Below are 17753 nucleotides of genomic sequence, written 5' to 3'. Positions count from 1 at the left end.
GGAATATGAGCGGCTGAGGTAGTGTTCCAGATAACCAGAACGAGTTCTTAGCCGCGTCCTATGCCGCCAGACTACTGTCACCTTGCGAAAAAAGAAATCACGCGTAGTGAGTCATGGTTCCAAGCGAGACTGCGAGGGCTGCGAGTACGTTCCTGCATATACCCTCATCATTTGGATATACCCCACAGTTCGGTAGCGTCTCAGACTGCAACCATTTTTGCAGCGGAGGCGATCAGAGGCCAGCCATCACTTTTGCCAAGAATACGGGCTTTGGGACAGGCGGATCGCGCTGTGGTCCGCTTCTTGAAGAGCTACTTTTTGACTGGAAGCCGAACCAAGGACTGGAAGCTTTTAGAGCCCTCCCGTAATCAACCTGCAGCTGCGATGACTTGGGTCTTTAGCAACATCCACGAGACGAGCGCAACCTCCACGAGGATGTATGTAGCCCCCCTGAACAAAAAAAAGGCGCTCAATAACACAAAGAGAGGACATTGGTTGCTGGTCATTCGTCGCGGCTAACCTAACGCATGTTCTTTCGTTCCGCTAGACCAGATTCAGTGAGTTCTGAGCGGCTTAACATGGGGCATTCCGCTCCAGCACTTTTCAAACATCTGGATCAAGAACGAAGTACTGTAATCACTACGCTGGCCTGCATAAGGCCGTGTATCTAGCCCTCTTCATCAAATTAAGGGCATTTTCTTATTGCTGTGTTGGGTTCCCTCTTTCTTGGAAGTTGCCGCGTAATGAGGGTGACAACCCCATGCAATGTGTGCCGCAAGCCTTTAAACAAAGAACCTCCTAAAGGGAGCCGATCTACCGATGCACGGCCCGGTATGGGCGGATGTAGGGAGCGCTAAAAACACAACCAATCAAAATTACGGCTGAGGAGGGTCTGCCACCCTGAGCCTTGCCAACAGAAGAACTCTGGACCACAGGAAGCAGCAGCGCGCGCGATATTCCCGTGTATAATGCTAGTAATGGTGGTGTATCCTCGAAGACCCACGCAGTCCCTCGAAGAAAAGTAAGACTGCAGGTCATTTCAAGGGTCACGGATATTAAATACCATACCGTAGATGTTTCCCAGCTCATTTACTAACATGCGTACTTCTGCCAGACAGCAATATCCATGCTTATCGAAAACGGGAACAAAGATCCGGTAGACACGGAGATGAGGTCCGGCAAAGCTGAAGATTCTATGCGCAACGCACATGGCTTTAAGAGAGGAGAATAGAAACCTAATACCGTCAAGCACGTAACGCTTTACATCATAATCGTGTCTGGGCTTCAGGCGTCTCCAAGTTTACTCAGCTAGTAACCTGTAAAAGAATGAATATGCTAATGACCCCGCGTAGACCAAGCGTCCACTTACCAGATTCAAGATCCACAGTGCTGCAACAAGCGCCACACACTTCTTCCCTAGTCCAGGTTGGCTAAGGGACCAAGCCGCAAGCCTTCTCTTTGCACATGAGACTTGCCACGCGGTCCACAGCAAGAGTGGAACGATCAGAACGGCATCTCGCCATCGATACGGAAATAAACTACCGTCACCGGAATTGAAGAGTCCGATGCCGAGGACACCCTTCCCATCAGCTGCCCGCAGTATATGGTACGACAGCGTCCATGTTTCTAAGCTACATCTTCCAAGCCATGCAAATGCTATACTGTAGTGGTCCCTGAGCAACGGGTGTGCATTGCGCAGGACAACATATGACAACACGGGGAGGGGTGATATACAAGCGGCCCACCAATTGAAGTCATTCTGATCTGGTGACCTGCTAACAAGGAGGCTAAATATCGGCAGCACAGCGAGGCTAAGAGCCACGACCCAGGGTCGAAGTTTTTCAACAGCAGCAAGGAGCAATGATGTCGCCAATCGCTCATCCCGATCGAGGCCTTTCAGGGATGAGTTCGCCGCTTTTTGGTACCATACGTGCAGTAGTGCAACCAGCATACCAAAATATGGAACATAGATATCAAGAATAACAAATCTTCGCCAGTCTCCTCCGTTCCAATTGATGCTGAAGATCCACCGGAACACACCAAAGATCGTATCCGTGGGCTCTGCGTGCGTGTGACTTAGATAGATCAAACTTGCAGAAAGGACAAGCTTTGCCAGCAAAAATCCTGGCTTCCCGTTGAGCTCAGCTCCAAATCGTAGCGTTCCAAATGTGACAAGGAACCAGAACGTAGCCAGTGGCGGAAATATGTAGAAAAGATAATTGTTGTACATCTGGTAGCTCATCAGAACTGGAAGGCAGTTCAGACGGATGATTACGTCTGCGAGGCGACGCAAAGTATAGTCCTGCTGGCGGTAGAAATGCATCGTATGGCCATAGGTCGTGATGAATAGATAGCTGGCTATTACAAGACGAAGAAGGATGTAGAAAGATAGCTGCGTGTCAGCAGCGGTCCAATGGTACAGAAGCACAATAATCTGCATCCAGCCCTTCCACTCGTCCGTTTGCTCCCTCGAGAGAAACGCAGGGCCCATTGTAACGAACACTTCCTTAGTCGAGGATCTTCGCATCTGGGCTTCTTTAGTCTTTCTTATGGTGAGAAGACCAACGGCGAAGGCAAACATCGTAAGCATGACCAACTCGGACAAATGGTAGACCTTGCGAGCCTTGGTGAATAGCTGTGATCGATCGGCAACAAAGCTGTACGCCATTGCGAGTCCAATTACAGTGAGTGGAGGCAGAATCGAACGAAGATCCGCTGATGCTTCCAACCTGTTCGCTCTCGGTAGCAGTGTAATTGTTGGTAGCACAATGAGGCTGGTTGCAATGAGGAACCATTGAAACCAATTTCCGCTTGAATACTTGCTGCAACATGTTCTCTCGTATGGACTACCAATTGCGTTGTCAATTTTGGCATTGCATCGGAAGTTCAAGATGATATCGGCTCTCCTATTTGCAATCGACTCGACGACGTGAATACCAGACTGCTCATACGCGTACTTCATTGTCCCCGTCATAACCTGATTAACCCATGGGATTATCAATCCTTGTTCGTGGGTGAGCCTTCGTAGATACTCATTCATCTGGTTCACTTCCTCCGGCATGATGGTCTGCTGTCTGGCAGGGCTCAGTCGCTCGTAGACCGGAACTTCAACAGGCAAAAAGAATACCTGATCCCCAACGCCATCGTAGCCACTGAAAGGATCTTGCGCTTTCCACTCTTTGCCTGGATCTCGCTGTGTATACATAATTATATTGTTGACGCTGTTTTTGAAGCTGCGCACGGCCTCTTCGGTTTCGAACTGTCTCGCGTGCCATAACCCACCGCCAAGCACGAGGAAGACAACATCCTGCTCTATCTCCCCTTTCTTCTTGCCGGCTCTAGAAAATCCTGCACCGACGTTTTCACTGTAAATCTCCAACTCGTTTGCTAGGACGGATCCGTTCAAGTATGGATCCCAAATGAATCGCAGACTCACTCCACCCTCTTGATATTGTATGTCTCCATGTCTTGTCGCGACGGAGGCCATCTCAATTGCGTTGTGATGGTTCAGCTTTTTCGCGACAGTCCAAAACAGCTGCCTAACATTGCTGTCGCCAACAAACAGCAGTTCTCGATTTCCTGCGCAGGTCTTGATATCTGCGCCGATATATTCATGCAAGAGACATCCCGGAGGCTGCCAATTTTGAAATGCGCGCCTTGGTGGACGCTGAGAAGGCTTATCAAGCCATTGACCTTCATTTAGTAGTGCCGCGCAGTGGAAAGGATCGCCGATGTCAAGTACGTATCGTCGGAACGTGGTTGCAAGTAGCGTGAGGCATATTATGGATATGAACAGTCTCTTGACAGAATGTTCATGCATTGTCATCCTCGTCTCGGGGAGGTGACTCAGGCAAATGCTTCGTTTACGACGAAGAGTGAGCCTGTTCGACAGTGATGCAGGCAAGAGCTTACGACGACAGCCAACCTGACAGTAGTCAACACGTAACCAGGCATAGATCGCAGAGACAATATATTCAGGCAAATGCTAGGTAAGGCAATGCCAGGCAGATTCAGAGCGGGGACACATCCAGGACCTACAGTTAGACTTGATGGATTGTTCGTCGCTCCAAGATGGGCACGCGACATGAACCGAAGCCAAGACCACCCTTGCACTTTGCCTTCGTTGTCAAGCAGCTCGTGCAACACCTGTAAGACAAGGTAGGGCTGGGAAGAAGCCACCTCAGATAGCAATTCAAGATAGCAATGTGAGAGCGGGTAATGCGATGACGCTACGATAATGGCTCCAGTCCCCACGCGGGTCTCTCGTGTGCTTCCATCGTAACTGTGAGTTCGTGATGCTGTCCAAGCTCACTGCAAATTCAGCGGTTGACACGTTAGCGACGAGAGCTGCTACAAATTGCCGGCATAGTCCCTTATCTCGTTGGGAACGGCAAGTTCGCGATCACGGTCTGGGAATGCTTGGTCTTTTGTCGTCAGCCTACGGGTCCGAAGAGACACAGTTCCAAGGACGGGGAAAATGCGCAGCGTCGACAAACATGCATGACAAAATGCAGAGCGGTGGGCGCTAACCATGCGCGCGTCAGGTCTGCCCTTTCGTTACAGTACTTACATCATAGCATTCAACTAGAGCCCAAGAGCCGCGGCATCTCCGATCCCAGGCCGAGTGTTGTGATTCTGCTTCATCCGCTTGTCATGATTTTCCTTAGGGGGACAACTGACTTCAGATGACAACTGCAAGCAGAGGTGAAGCCTCTGGTAGCGACCTAGCCACCGTCGGCCTCCTCGAGCTGCTAAAGGACGACCAGCGTCCGACGTGCGTTGTGGATCTCGATCACATTTCCGAGCGAGAGAATCTGCCACGAATCTGCTTTCGCAATGCCCGTTTCGCAAAGGGCTACGATTTTGAACTACCTAGTCGCAACACGGACGCGGTCGACGATGAACGCGTCCACTTCCGAAATTGGGCGCTCAGTCGATATGCGCAGGAAAGACCAACGATCAATTGCCACGGCATGAGCTGGATCGCAAATACGGTGAGAAAACGCTGGAGGGTCATCCAGGCTACCTCAACTACCGCTGTTTCGGACGACAGTGATTCGGACGCTTTGCACCATGACCTTAGGCATGCCGGAGTGGCTGAGAACCTTCCGAAAGGCAGTGCTGAGGCACATCATAAATGGCTTCACAACTTGATGCAGAACGCACAACCACACGACTGGACTGCACCAATCTGTCCGCGCAAACTTACGAGCCACTCGCAGTTTTTGAGGGACTGGGACTGGTCCAAGACGCCCCTTGGGCCGCTGGAGACGTGGTCGTCGAGGCTGCGCCTCATGGCCAATCTCATTACTGTTGACCCAAACCCAGCTGTGCTGTTTTGGGGCAAGGAGCTGGCTGGAATCTACAATGAAGCTTATGTGCCAATGCTTCATGATAAGCACCCAAAATCACTTGGTGAGCCCTACTATAATACCTGGTCGGAGTTATATAGACAGGAAGAAGTGGCCAAGACACTGAATGATCTCTGGACGCGAAATGTCCGAGGCGAGCCCATTTTTTGGCAACATCGGACATTCTATCTCCGAAATGGTAATCGACTTCAAGAGCATATCGTAAACTTGAGTTTCCTTCCTGTCATAGACGAGGACGGCAAGACGGTTGGGTTTTACGAGCAAATTAAGGAAATCACTCAGGACGCCTTGAACGAGCGGAGATCAGAAAATATCAGGAAGATCAATGAACTAACAGCAGGAGAAGAAGATCCAACAATTTTCTACAAGAAGATCATGACTGCCTTAGAGCCAAACGGTAACTTTCGCGCTTCCCATCTTCCTCTTTTCATGCGTTAAAACCAACAGGCAATGACTTTCCGTTTGCGATGCTTTACTCGCTGGAGCCTTCGAAGATCGATTGGAAACGGCCTTTCCTTCTCAACGAAGCCATAGAGAATGGCTTAGCTAAGCTCGAGTCCTACATGGGAGTTCGCATTCTGGATAATGATGAACCTGCAGTGCATCAAAAGCTGATTTGTGAAAAGTCTTTTTTAGAAGTATTTGAACAAGTATGCAGATCTGGAAAGCTCGAGACTTTTGACCTAGAGTCACGTTCACATATAGCTCTTGCCATTATGGAGGAACAACCTAACCGCAGTTTCGGTGACCAACCAAGATTATCTGTCCTCATTCCAATTGAATCGATCACACATAATGGAGTCAATGCCGTGTTGCTTGTAGGAATGAATACCAGGCGGCCTTACGATGCGGATTATGAGGCATTTCTGCGTAATCTGTCTCGCACCATTTCATCATCTTTGGCTGCGCTCATCCTTGGCAACGAACAAAAAAAGCGCGTTGGTGAGGCACTACAAATGGAAAAGCGAGCCGTTTCAATGCTCGAGGCTTCTCCCGTTGGCGCTTGTCTTCTTGCCATGGATGGAACGATAATATACGCAAATTCGTCATGGACTAATATAACTGCATATTCATACAATAATCTTCCATTTGCATGGCTCGAGATAATGACAGAGGAATCCGCTGCTCGGGCTAAGATTGAATGGTCTCTTGTTGCTGAGCAGAGACAAGAGAGGACTTTCGAATTGACGCTGAGGAAACCTTGGGTATATGCTGATCCTACTTCAGGCGACATCGTGAAAGACCAAACGAAGGTGCTGGTTTCAGCCTTAGTTCAAACTATCGGCGAAGAAGAGTATGTCATTTCTGTAGTGACAGATATCTCGTACCAAAAATGGATTGAGTCGATGCAGGATAAGCGACGTCAAGAAGCACTTGAGATGAAGAGAGCACAGGAGAATTTCATGGACATTACATCTCACGAAATGCGAAATCCATTGAGTGCAATATTTCAATGCGCCGACGCCATCGTAAATGCGCTGTCGATTCTTCGACAAAATGTTGAGGGTACATCGCATCCATCTCAAGCGGATTCTCAAGGATTGGAATCGGGAGCGCGGAAGCGGGATGGATTTCCTATGACTTTTAGTGAAGCTATTGCTCACGCGATTGAGAACGCGGGTACGATTACTCTCTGTGCTCAACATCAAAGAGTAAGTGCGCTATCTTTATCAAAATAATGTCCTAATAGCTGTCAGCGAATCGTTGATGATGTTTTGGTACTTTCGAAGGTTGACGCTAAGTTGATCGAGATTCACCCGGTAGAGGTGCAGCCTTTGGCACTAGCAGAGGATGCTATCAGAATGTTCGCAGCAGAACTCGCTGCGAACAAAGCAAGGATGGCCCTCGACGTCGAGGCTTCTTTCAAGGAACTACATATCAATTGGGTCAAACTAGATCCTGGTCGGCTCCTCCAGGTCCTGATCAATCTCTGCACCAATGCCATCAAATTCAGCATGGATAGTCTTCACAGAGACATATCCATCCGAGTCGGCGCTTCGACCACGGTTCCCCAACATAGCAGTCAAGGTGTAAGCTACCTCCATGGGGTCGACGGTGAAGTCTTTGACGACCCAACAGTAAAGCCAGAATGGGGGTGTGGAGAGACACTGTATCTACAATTTCAAGTCACTGACACGGGTCAGGGCATGACCGCGGAGGAAATGACACGCCTTTTTCAACGCTTCAAGCAAGCATCTCCACGAACACATACACAATATGGTGGTTCTGGCCTCGGCTTGTTCATTGCGCGACTTCTAAGCAGATTACAGGGTGGTGAAATTGGCGTAAGCTCCGTCAGAGGCAAAGGAACCACGTTTGCGTTCTACGTCAAAGTTAGGAGGACAGAAGACCCTCGCGCAAGTGACCTTCAAGACTGTCCCGTACGATCTAATATTTTAGTCGGTGATCAGGGCGAGAAATTATCAGCAGGAGTCTCCCCTCGATTGAAAGCGCCGTCTGAAATTGACGTGATAGTCGTGGAAGACAATTTGGTCAACCAGCGAGTTCTGAGTAAGCAGTTGAAGACTCAAGGATTTTCGGTGTCTATTGCAAACAACGGCGCTGAATGCATAGAAATGATCAAAAGGTGTGAGCATTGGGCAACAAATGGAGAATCACGAGCAGATAAGAGAATGAGAAGCCCGTGCTCCAAGGTCTCCATTATCCTGATGGATATTGAAATGCCCGTAATGAATGGCATCGAGGCGACGAGCTTGATCAGAACGTACGAGCGGTCTGGGGAGCTTCGCTTTCACATTCCAATCATTGCTATCACAGCGAACGCAAGACTGGAACAAGTTGCTATTGCAAAAAATGCTGGCATGGATGATGTGCTCAGCAAGCCATTCCGAATCCCGGAATTGATGGCAAAAATAGATATTTTCGTTGGCCCGCTACAACGAGGCCTGGTGTAGTCTTAAGCGTGTTTTCTGGTTTGTACTACAAGGAAATGGTGCTTGCGGGCAGAAAATAGACTCCAAGGTGGTTTGAGAGAGAGATCCATCAGGAGCACCACACCTGAGGCTTCAAGTGACGCAAGATGGCCATAGGTACACCTTCAGATCATGTCCTGCAGGATGCCAGTTAGACTGTAAGTTCGGCTGAATCAGAAAGAGTAACGTCTCAGCTCGAGATTTGACCAAATAATAGCTCTCGCACAAGCTGGACGGCATGCATAACGTTCAGTTTGACTGTGGTTTTGGCGGCCAAAGTGGGGGGTGCTGAAGGATGGAGATGGTCTGGACGTGCACGCGTCGCCAGTAGTATGTGGTGACCATCAACGGTCTCATAAGGGCTGCTCATCGCCGGTACACATGACGAAGCAAAGATAGCATCATTCTTTGATTTCAACGATGACTCGTTGGTGGACAAGCGAATGATCAAGGCATTCCGTCCCGCGCGCCCCCGTTCCTGATGAGGCTAGAATCCAGGGGCAAATTCAGGATGCGGCCACGACTTGCCGTGGTAGATTTAGTGCTTGCCCGGAGCGATCTGGCTCTCCCTGTCCACCTCCCGCGCCGTCACGATCTACCAATACCAGGTAGGCATCGCTTCAGACGAGCAGTTCACAACAGAAATAGATCCGTAGTGCGCCGTGTCCTTCGTTTGTCCTGAGAATCTGATGGATCTCAACACGAATCACCGTCAAAGTCAGAATATCTTGTCCCAATTGCTCGTTCTCTAGGCTTTGCAGAGCCCTTCAATTCGTATCATCCTCGCTTGCCACATGAGCGTTGAGTCCAACGGCTGACGCACTCGAGAACGCTGTGGCATCCTTGGCTGGCTGGATACGAACTAACTTAGAGGAAGAGGAGTGCATCTAAAATTGCTTCCCCTTACGGGAAGGCTTGCGCCTAGAGCAGTACAACGACTCGGCAGCTAGACTTCTTTCTGAGTCTTTTCCTATCTTAATCAACAGGAATCATTACGTTGACAACGGCCATGATGGCGTCCGCAGCAGTACTTCTATATCCCTGTTGGCTTGTCTTGGTTGCGCAAGTCGCAAGCTGTTGTCTCCCTGCGCTCAGCTATCCATAATAGCAGTTCATCTCTCATTCAGATCGGCTGCTGACTTTCCAATCTCCACAAGTCAATTATTTCAAAGGCCATATTCATCACACAGCGCGCTCTTTGATTGGTCCATTCCAAACGCGTGTCCGTTCTTACTTGCCTTTGTGGCCTGCATCATTACGCTTGGATACGAATCCGAGCGCCCTTATGTTGGCGAGCAATGCCTCATTCTCCCGCGAGTTCGGTGGACTCTCGAATCCTTGACATTGACACCGCCCCCAGCTCTACCAGTGCTCCAGATACGTCCTGGAAGCCTGCCGGAACTACGGCATCTAAGACACAGATCGAGGATGAGCCTTTCATGTCCCCAGCCTTATCCGGGTTTACCTTCAACCTCGACCCTGAACCGACATCGCCTTCGTCATATCTACCCAATTCCGACATCACTCCGCTACCTGACCTTTCGCTGATCTCCTTCGCGGACACATTTTCTTTCGCAGATCAAAAGCATCCGCATGCGTTATCTCGTCCATTAACAAAGGGTATACAAGGCCCGAATACCATGGCCGAGGACAGCGCATTAAGCCGCTCAGAAAGCGCATCGAAAAGGCTCAATTACTTCGACAGTGCGTTCTCAAACTCCAGCAACGCAAAAGAAGGAGCAAGAGAGCGAATCCAGCACGATTCGCCCATTGTTGCTGAGTTGAGAACCAATGTGATCATCAAAAACGAATATGCGATTGTCACTTCACTTTCGCAACATCTTAGCGAACGATTCAGACGGCCAGAATCTGCAATATTGCTGACAGTCACACACAGCGCCTGTCTGATGATGGGTGGTTCCTTCGAGCCGGCATACATTTTGGACATCACTGCCATACCAAGCGAGGTTCAACCCAACACGAACAAGAGAAACGCGTATTTGATACAGTGTTTCATAGCTGATGTGATGCATGTACCCAGTAACAGAGGCGTAGTACGATTCCTAGGACTTGGAGAAGAACATCTAGCAATCAACGGAAGCACCGTGGCGGGTGAGATTGAGCGAGCTGAAAGAGACGCAGCAACTGTCGATTGCAAGGAAGAGAGAACAAACGGACTCGTGAGATCACTTACTAGCAAATCTTCGAGGAAAAGCATGATCGGCGAGAAAAGAAAGAGTATGGCAGCGGCCGACAACCGGAAAAGTATCATCCGTACGGCAGAGAAGAAGGAGTCGAGTAGCGAAAAGACTGAAAATGTATTTCACACCCTCGAGCGCAAGTTCTCGACGCGTAGTTTGCGCTCGGCGAAGTCTCTCAAGGACAAAATATCTCCGCCAATTCCTATAGAATTTCCATCCGAGCTTCTCCCGTCGCCAACTTCTATCTCAGGCTTCTCAACAGCTTCCTCGAAAAACCAAATCCCGAATTTACCAAATCTACATCGGCTTTCCTCGCCAAATGGAATTAGCGGTTCCTCAAGCAAAGATTCGGTTCCTGCGAATTTGAACAAAGACCTTTCTCTTCCTTCCCCACTATCCTCGAACCCGCCGCCCATGCCTGTTCCGCCGTTTGCAACGCCAAGCGAACGAGCAGGCAGCGAGAAAGATCCCATCGTGACAAGTTCGTCAAGGCGGCCAAGCGTAAGCGCAAGACCTCAAAGCGCTAGAAAGAATCTGAGCAATATAACTGGTCCAGCCGAAGCGATTCCAAGTCCACCACCGATACCACCGGAACTTGACAAGCCGATTTTGAGCCCCCGGCTAAGCAAGCGGAAGAGCTTTGTGGCTTTGTTCAAGAAAAACGATGGGATCAGGACGTGATTGTGCAGTCGTGATGTCCGGACTACGACTCGTTTATTCCTTGTACGTGCTTTAAGCATAGAAAGGGCTAATTGCCCATCGTATTCTGTCAAAAAGCATTATACCCCCGAGAAAGGAAAAATGTACAGTCACTCTATTCGTGGTTGCATTCCCTGTGTACAGCAGCGAAATGATCAGTGGATGAAAGAAAGTTTTAGCAAGGCTCATGTCTTCTTCAATTCGCATTGAACGTAAAATGTCTGTTCAACGGGCGGCAAATTCGGTAGCTCAACTATTTGTCTCGTTTGCTTTCGTCGAGCATGGAATTCTATACTTAACCGCATTGCGGACAATGCACAATACGAACTCGTAAACGTACTGTTCTGGGTCGTGGTACATATGTTCGAACAGTTCTTTACTTTTTAACCCTTCTCATAGAAGGTTTACTGCTTTTCGTCTTTTCCTTTTTGTGCTTGCCCTTAGCCAACGCTTTTGTACCTCCTGTCTTTAGTGCTGCCGCGTCTTTCTTTCCTTTCTTCCAAGTTCTGCCTGCTCGTCTTTCATCCTTTAATTCTAGTTTTTTCTTTTCTTTATTACTCAATTTCTTTTTCTCGCCTTTGACCTTGACGCTGTCGACCACTCCATTTAATTCCCGCCTTCCTGCTTCTTTCGCAGCCCGTTTCTCGCGTTCGCTTTCAAACCACGTCCGCTTTGGTCGGGATAGAATTTCGTCTTGGTGGACTATGATGTTCTCCGTGCGGGTTACGTCACGCTCCATGTTATTCAGCAGCTTCTGCTCCTTCTCTTCCTCGAGAATTTCATTGACCTCGTCTTCCAGGGCTCGGATCTCATCATCCAACTTATCGATCTCTGAAACGGGGAGAACACGACTGACTATTTTTGCACCTTGCGAGCGGCCTGCTTTGACGGCCGCTTTGACAACCTTGCGGTCTGGCTCAGCAGCAATAGTGCAGGCACGACCAGAACGACCGGCACGGGCGGTACGGCCAACACGATGTAGATAAATCTCATGCGTTTGCGGAGCTTCGTAGTTCAATACGGTCGAAACATTTTTGATGTCAAGACCACGTGAGGCAAGATCAGTGGCAAGAAGGAAGGACACTTGACAAGAACGGAACGCTTCAACCGCTGCAATACGCTGAAATGATAATCAGTACTTTGTTCTTTGAGCTTGGAGAGCGTACGTACTTGTTCTTGGCTCATGCTTCCATGTAGTTCAGCAGCTTTGAGCCCGCAAAGACCGAAAATTACTCGCACGCGATGGGCTTCCTTCTTCTGTCTAAAGAAGACAATGGTTCGATCCGTATACACTTCTTTGCAGAGATACAAAAGGCAGGCCAACCTCTTGCTCTCCCGCCCAGGCCGTAGCCGAACAAACTCTTGGACAAGTCCAGATACAGTCGTCTTCTTTGCGTCAACCATAAGGCGTACTGGCTTGTTCAGACCAACTCGAATAAGCTTGTCAACACTATCCGTCATGGTAGCGGAAAATAGCATCGTCTGCCTTGACTTTGGTATCGTTGTGAGAATTTCATTGAGCTCATCGGCGAAACCATCCTCCAACATGCGATCGGCTTCATCTAGAACCAAGATTTCCAGTGTATCTACAGCAAATGCTGCCGAGTTTCGCATATGATCAATGAATCGACCGGGAGTGGCAATTATGACATCCGGGCGCTGCCGTAGGATATTCTCCTGCTCACGAAGAGAAAAGCCACCAACAATCTGGGCGAACGTGATATCTGTAAATGAAGCGAGCTTGTTGGCTACGTTGAAACATTGCACCGCAAGCTCTCGTGTCGGCATGAGGATGGCGACTCGCGTGGTTGGAATTTTTTTCGGGCGGTACAAGAGTCGCTCGAGAATAGGTATGATGAACGCAGCGGTTTTACCAGAGCCTGTCACAGCACCACCGACAACATCTTTGCCGAGCAATGCTATGGGTATCGTCTTTTGTTGTATAGGTGTGGGATCACTAAATCCCACAGCAGCCAGACCTTTCAATATAGGCCGTGATAGATTCATGTTTTGAAAGGAAGAACCTGATTTTGCAGCGGCAGGTTTGAGTCTCTCAACGTTTGCTTCAGACTCGAAAAAGGCCTTTCTCCGTTCAGCTTCCATAGCATCCTCCTCCTCTTCCTCTTCTTCTTCGTCGCTAGCTGATTCATCGGTGGTGGATGCAAGATCATCAGGATGTGGCATCGGTTCCGCAACGGATTCATCATCTGAGTTGTCTTCAGGACCAGTCGTTTCAGCATCTTTTTCACCATCCGTCGAATCGTGCGCATCGTCTTCGTCACTGTTCTCATCTTCGCTCCCGCTCACAGCACCCATGCCGAAGCCATCTCTTGGTAGCAATTCGTCATCATCCTCATCGAAGCCAGCAAAGTCGCCCTGGTTCTCATCTGCACTATCCGTTTGTGATCTCTGATTGTCCAAGTCGGCACGCTTCGACTTACGACGAGCAATTATCTCGTCTAGGTCGACTCCCTTTTTCGTCGCACCATTCGCCTTGTTGCTCGGCTTCTCCCACCCGTCAAATTCCTCGAGCACACCAGTGTCTTCGCCGACTTGAAACTCAAAATCTGAGTCGAGCGCTCCATCGTCCTCGCCGCCGTCTGCCCATCCTAGTTCTTCCTCGTCTTTCTTGTTTTCTTCAGAGTTGTCTTTACTCGCCTTGGCTTGCTTGACTCTTTTTTTGTTCTTCGTTTTGCTGTCTTGCTCTTCTCTCTTCCGCTTCTTGCTGTTCGGGAGCTGGTCTTCAGTATCTTCCTGATACTCTTCTTCTGTTGCCTCCAATTTTGTTTCGTCGTCAATGGTTAGAATGAAATCATGATCATCTCTGGGAGCCATGGCGATTGTGAACCGTAGACTGTTATTTTGTGAGTTCGACGATGCAAAAAAAAAACCATTCGGAACTTTTTTTGCGGAGCACCGGAGGTAACGTCAAATCGGGATTGGCGGGCTGCTGTCCTGATCAAATGTGGCTTTGCTCTCATGACAATGTGGCAGAGCAACACGATATTCTGTCAGAATGAATAGCTATGTCGAGATCCATGGCTCGCAACGCTCCGAGACACCTTCCTAAAGTCTGGACAATAATTTTGGTACGCCTCAAGACACTTTGGAATCCTTCCACGTCATTAGTCCACATTGCTATTAGTTACGCTTCACGCTTCCACACACTTTTCCCCAAGTCCGGTCATGGGTGTGAACGGCGAGATTTATGAGCCACCACCAGGACCACCTCCAAACTACCCTAGGTCATATGCTATAGATGTAGCTCGCCAGCTTCAACCTCAGGGATGGTGTATCCTCAGCTTAGGTTCTCATCCGCATGAGATATATGGTCATGACAGAACATACGAGCGTTATCCCCATGTTTGGCCAGCAATCGAGGATTTACTTGCTGCTAGCAAGGAATTCTTCGCTCTGGAAGCTGATGAGAAAGAAAAATTTCTCACACGTGATGGTAGCGAAGAAGGCTATTCGAGCATCAAAGGCGAGAAAGAATTCATCACTTTGAGGAGAGATGATGCAGACCACTGTCCTGACGTCCTTCGGGCTCCAGCTAAGAATGCGTGGAATGCGGTGTTTGGTGTTTTGAACGAATGGATGAAAGGTATTGAAAAGGTCCTGGAGCTCCCTCCGTCGAGCTTAACGAGATATACCGAGCCCTGCCTCGAAATGGATCATCACGCTCGCGCGACGATGTTGAGACTTTTCAAATACGAGAATGACGGAGCGAAGCTGGTGGCTGAGCGTGAGCACTTAAGGATTCACAGATAGCATGTATAGGCTAACATATGCAGCACACATGGACCTTGGTCTCCTGTCCTTAGTTGTGGGAGACACACCTGGTCTTGAAGTCTGGGACACGTCCATAACTGTGGACGGAAAGTTGCAGCCCGGATGGCATCCGATCGAGCGGAACTTCGAAAAAGGGATGGCTACGTTGATGGCTGGTAGACAGTTGCAATATTTAAGCCGCAGCCGCTTCAATCCCGGAGGGCATCGGGTCATGTCTTACGGCGGAAATTCCCGTCTCATACCTAAGAATCTAGAGACGCTATCGCCATCAAGAACCAGGAGGCTACTGAATCGTTTGTCTCTTGGAAAACCCAAGCTGCCAATTAAAGAGAAATACAGGTACTCGATAGTGTTTGTGCTTCGGGCACACGAACCGGTGCACATAGACTATCCCCTCCTAGAGAGTCCTGGTTTCTCTTTTGAGGATGAGGACCAGAATATTCGAACGGCTGGCGAGTTGTTTCAACGGCTTAAAAGGGCACATTTTAACATCAACATTGGGATCAAGGAGCGTGAGCAGCAGAAGAAAAAGATTCTTGCGGACAGAGTATCGTCAGCGATTCGAGCACCTGAGCACGAAGGCGTCACATCTATGTGACGTCTTTTTGGTTCAAGGTGTTCATCATCGAATCAAATGAACTTCAAGGATGTTCCTAAGGTCGAACAGCGTTTAGATGATTCAGTCTAAACAGCCAAGTTTATCGTTATGATCGAACAGTGGTTTTAAGCATGGCCTGAACAGGCGTCCAAGCTCATTCCAGATGAAGAGACGACAATAGCAGTGTAGTGCCCAACAAATTAGAATCTTCACCACACACACGCACGTCATTTTCATCAGTATTCTTTATCAGCATCTGGGTAACAATATCACATCCACAGAGCAGGAAAATATTTCCGAACTTAGTACATTCCATTTTCACTACGTACTCCGAATCTGTTACATGCTTAAAAGTATCAGATGTCCCCTGCCTCGCGGATATTCCCTCCTGTCTATGTGTACGCAAGGATATGACGGCCAAGACAGACTGATATGGTACTCCCAGCCTCTGTAGAGAGCATGCCAAACAATATGCCGGCAGAATGCTGAAGCCCATAAAAAATACGTCACACATATTTCTTCATGAATTTAATCCGTGCATGGAAGATCAGACGTTCGACCGACGAGGCTGATATACCGACAAGTGATTTGCGAAGATTAATCGATTACGGCTGCGAAGTTGTAAAGCTCTGAATGACAATCAACACAAAGGGAAAGTCAGGATCTAGTGTCCCACGTTAGTGCTTCGTGTGTGAAAAGGAAAATGAAGTAATGATCTCATTGCAACAGTCGACATATGAATGGACCTTGCCGTCAAGACAAAATGAGTTTGTTCAACGTCAAGACAGACTACCGCACAGCAAAGCGCCTTGAGCAATTGGGTTCTCAGGGGAAATGGTGTTAACATTCGACCTAGAAGCAGTACGGTTCTTTTTGCTTCGTTGACTGTTGGCGTTTTCCTCAATTGCAGCGTATTGAAGCACATAGAGAGGATTACGTTGAGACAGGAAAAAAAACAACCCAGCCAACGGAGACGTAAACACATCTAGCATTTAATGGGTGCGCAAGATCGCCGACCACTGAGTAACTCTGGTCTTGCGGTGGGGACTGTCCACGTATCTAAGGTTTGAACTTCTGGGATCGGAACACCCAGGATTGCGATAGAGTATCAGAAGGAGGGATAGAGAATGCGGTGATTGTTCTCGCCGGAAATGGCACAGAAATTGAACATTGACGAGGCTTGGATCAGACCAGTCCGTACAATATTAGAAAAAAGAAAGCTTTGCGGAGCAAGTGCCAAGTCTTCATCTGGACACAAACTCAACAATTGATCCGAAACCGTTTTCGCACGATGATGACGATGCATGGCGCGGCGAGTCACCAACAAAAAGAGTAGACAACATTCGGAATCCATGAGGCACGAGTTTGCATAATAAAGTTTTGTTAGTCCGTACGACGTGCCACAAGTCCTGCGTGGAACGTCAGCCGGGAGATCGATTCCAAATTCCCAACAACAGAGTTCTAAAAAAGCCAAAAGCAAGGCCGAGTTGTCATTTTTTTTTTTCTCCTCAGTGAACGTCAATTTTGCCAAAGGCCAACGGGAGACGTGGAGCCGTCCGTCAGGGAAGATGCTTGACGGGTAGAGCATGTGCTAAGTCTCAAGGTGAATGTCCAATAGGAAATTTGACGAGACAGGAAAAATTCATTGGCTTGATGTCATGGACTATCTCTCTCCACAAAGAGATTGGATATCGGGCATTCGATTGGCTATTGGGTTGTTCCGTAATCCTCTGCTGCAAAGGCAGTGGTGCTGTAGTTCCCTATGTTGGAGAAAGCTCTCCGGTGAATCGTATGGGCAGTACGAGGAACGTGCGGATTCTCGGGTCATTTGCGCGGGTCGAGCTGGAAGCATCATTGATGCAGGTTCGCCAACCCTGTGAAGACTGGAACGAACTTGGCTTGTGAAGGCAAGTCTACAACTGAAGATCAGCTGGTTTACAAGTCAACCTTCACTCGTATCTCGACCAAATTCGAACAGTGGCTTTTCGCTTCGCCGCCAGATAAGCCGCTTCCCCATGAGGATCTGCGAGATCAGCCATGGAAGAGATGGCACGGGGACGAAGACGGGGAAGGATCTTGTTTCAGCATATTTATTAAAAACGAATGCTCCCGCGTGTTGCCAGACTTCGGCTAAGGTCTATTGTCGTGATGCAGGCAG

General features: G+C 48.7%; 5 protein-coding genes across 6 annotated transcripts; 3 read left to right on the top strand and 2 right to left on the bottom strand.

The window, feature by feature from the left end:
* Positions 1 to 478: 478 nt before the first annotated feature.
* Positions 479 to 4241, bottom strand: PV09_03961. 2 transcript variants are annotated; one of them, XM_016357235.1, is made up of 3 exons: positions 4039 to 4241; positions 1370 to 3925; positions 479 to 1316 (listed from the first exon to the last, which is right to left on the bottom strand). In XM_016357235.1, the coding sequence occupies exons 1-3, from the start codon at positions 4084 to 4086 to the stop codon at positions 1305 to 1307; spliced, it is 2616 nt and encodes an 871-aa protein (XP_016214639.1). In that variant the 5' UTR covers positions 4087 to 4241; the 3' UTR covers positions 479 to 1304. The 2 variants fall into 2 exon arrangements, with proteins under 2 accessions (XP_016214639.1, XP_016214640.1); XM_016357236.1 differs by having other exon boundaries at positions 1370 to 4241.
* Positions 4242 to 4685: 444 nt separating this feature from the next.
* PV09_03960 (uncharacterized protein) lies at positions 4686 to 8287 on the top strand (the record flags this gene model as incomplete). The annotated part of the gene is made up of 3 exons (XM_016357234.1): positions 4686 to 5769; positions 5820 to 7024; positions 7070 to 8287. 3 exons carry the CDS (start codon positions 4686 to 4688, stop codon positions 8285 to 8287), a joined length of 3507 nt encoding a protein of 1168 aa, XP_016214638.1.
* Positions 8288 to 9603: 1316 nt separating this feature from the next.
* PV09_03959 (uncharacterized protein) lies at positions 9604 to 11187 on the top strand (the record flags this gene model as incomplete). The annotated part of the gene is made up of 1 exon (XM_016357233.1): positions 9604 to 11187. The coding sequence occupies one exon, from the start codon at positions 9604 to 9606 to the stop codon at positions 11185 to 11187; it is 1584 nt and encodes a 527-aa protein (XP_016214637.1).
* Positions 11188 to 11379: 192 nt separating this feature from the next.
* Positions 11380 to 14078, bottom strand: PV09_03958 (uncharacterized protein). Its single transcript, XM_016357232.1, has 2 exons — positions 12376 to 14078; positions 11380 to 12325 (listed from the first exon to the last, which is right to left on the bottom strand). Exons 1-2 carry the CDS (start codon positions 14038 to 14040, stop codon positions 11582 to 11584), a joined length of 2409 nt encoding a protein of 802 aa, XP_016214636.1. The 5' UTR covers positions 14041 to 14078; the 3' UTR covers positions 11380 to 11581.
* Positions 14079 to 14206: 128 nt separating this feature from the next.
* PV09_03957 (uncharacterized protein) lies at positions 14207 to 15882 on the top strand. The gene is made up of 2 exons (XM_016357231.1): positions 14207 to 14950; positions 15000 to 15882. Exons 1-2 carry the CDS (start codon positions 14392 to 14394, stop codon positions 15593 to 15595), a joined length of 1155 nt encoding a protein of 384 aa, XP_016214635.1. The 5' UTR covers positions 14207 to 14391; the 3' UTR covers positions 15596 to 15882.
* The last annotated feature ends 1871 nt before the right edge of the window (positions 15883 to 17753 follow it).

Source organism: Verruconis gallopava (assembly GCF_000836295.1).
Source record: "Verruconis gallopava strain CBS 43764 unplaced genomic scaffold supercont1.11, whole genome shotgun sequence".
Lineage (NCBI taxonomy): Eukaryota > Fungi > Ascomycota > Dothideomycetes > Venturiales > Sympoventuriaceae > Verruconis > Verruconis gallopava.
The sequence above is the reverse complement of the archived record's forward strand: the minus strand, read 5'-3'. Positions and strand labels throughout refer to the sequence as shown.

What these genes read in the sequence shown, in the direction of transcription:
- PV09_03961 (XM_016357235.1), bottom strand. Translation starts at nt 4,086, where the DNA reads ATGTCGCGTGCCCATCTTGGAGCGACGAACAATCCATCAAGTCTAACT. An exon ending in ACAATCCATCAAGTCTAACT is followed by an intron (nt 3,926 to 4,038) that starts GTAGGTCCTGGA and finishes GACTACTGTCAG; the next exon opens with GTTGGCTGTCGTCGTAAGCT.
- PV09_03958 (XM_016357232.1), bottom strand. Translation starts at nt 14,040, where the DNA reads ATGGCTCCCAGAGATGATCATGATTTCATTCTAACCATTGACGACGAA. An exon ending in GAAGCATGAGCCAAGAACAA is followed by an intron (nt 12,326 to 12,375) that starts GTACGTACGCTC and finishes TTATCATTTCAG; the next exon opens with CGTATTGCAGCGGTTGAAGC.
- PV09_03957 (XM_016357231.1), top strand. Translation starts at nt 14,392, where the DNA reads ATGGGTGTGAACGGCGAGATTTATGAGCCACCACCAGGACCACCTCCA. An exon ending in AGCGAAGCTGGTGGCTGAGC is followed by an intron (nt 14,951 to 14,999) that starts GTGAGCACTTAA and finishes TAACATATGCAG; the next exon opens with CACACATGGACCTTGGTCTC.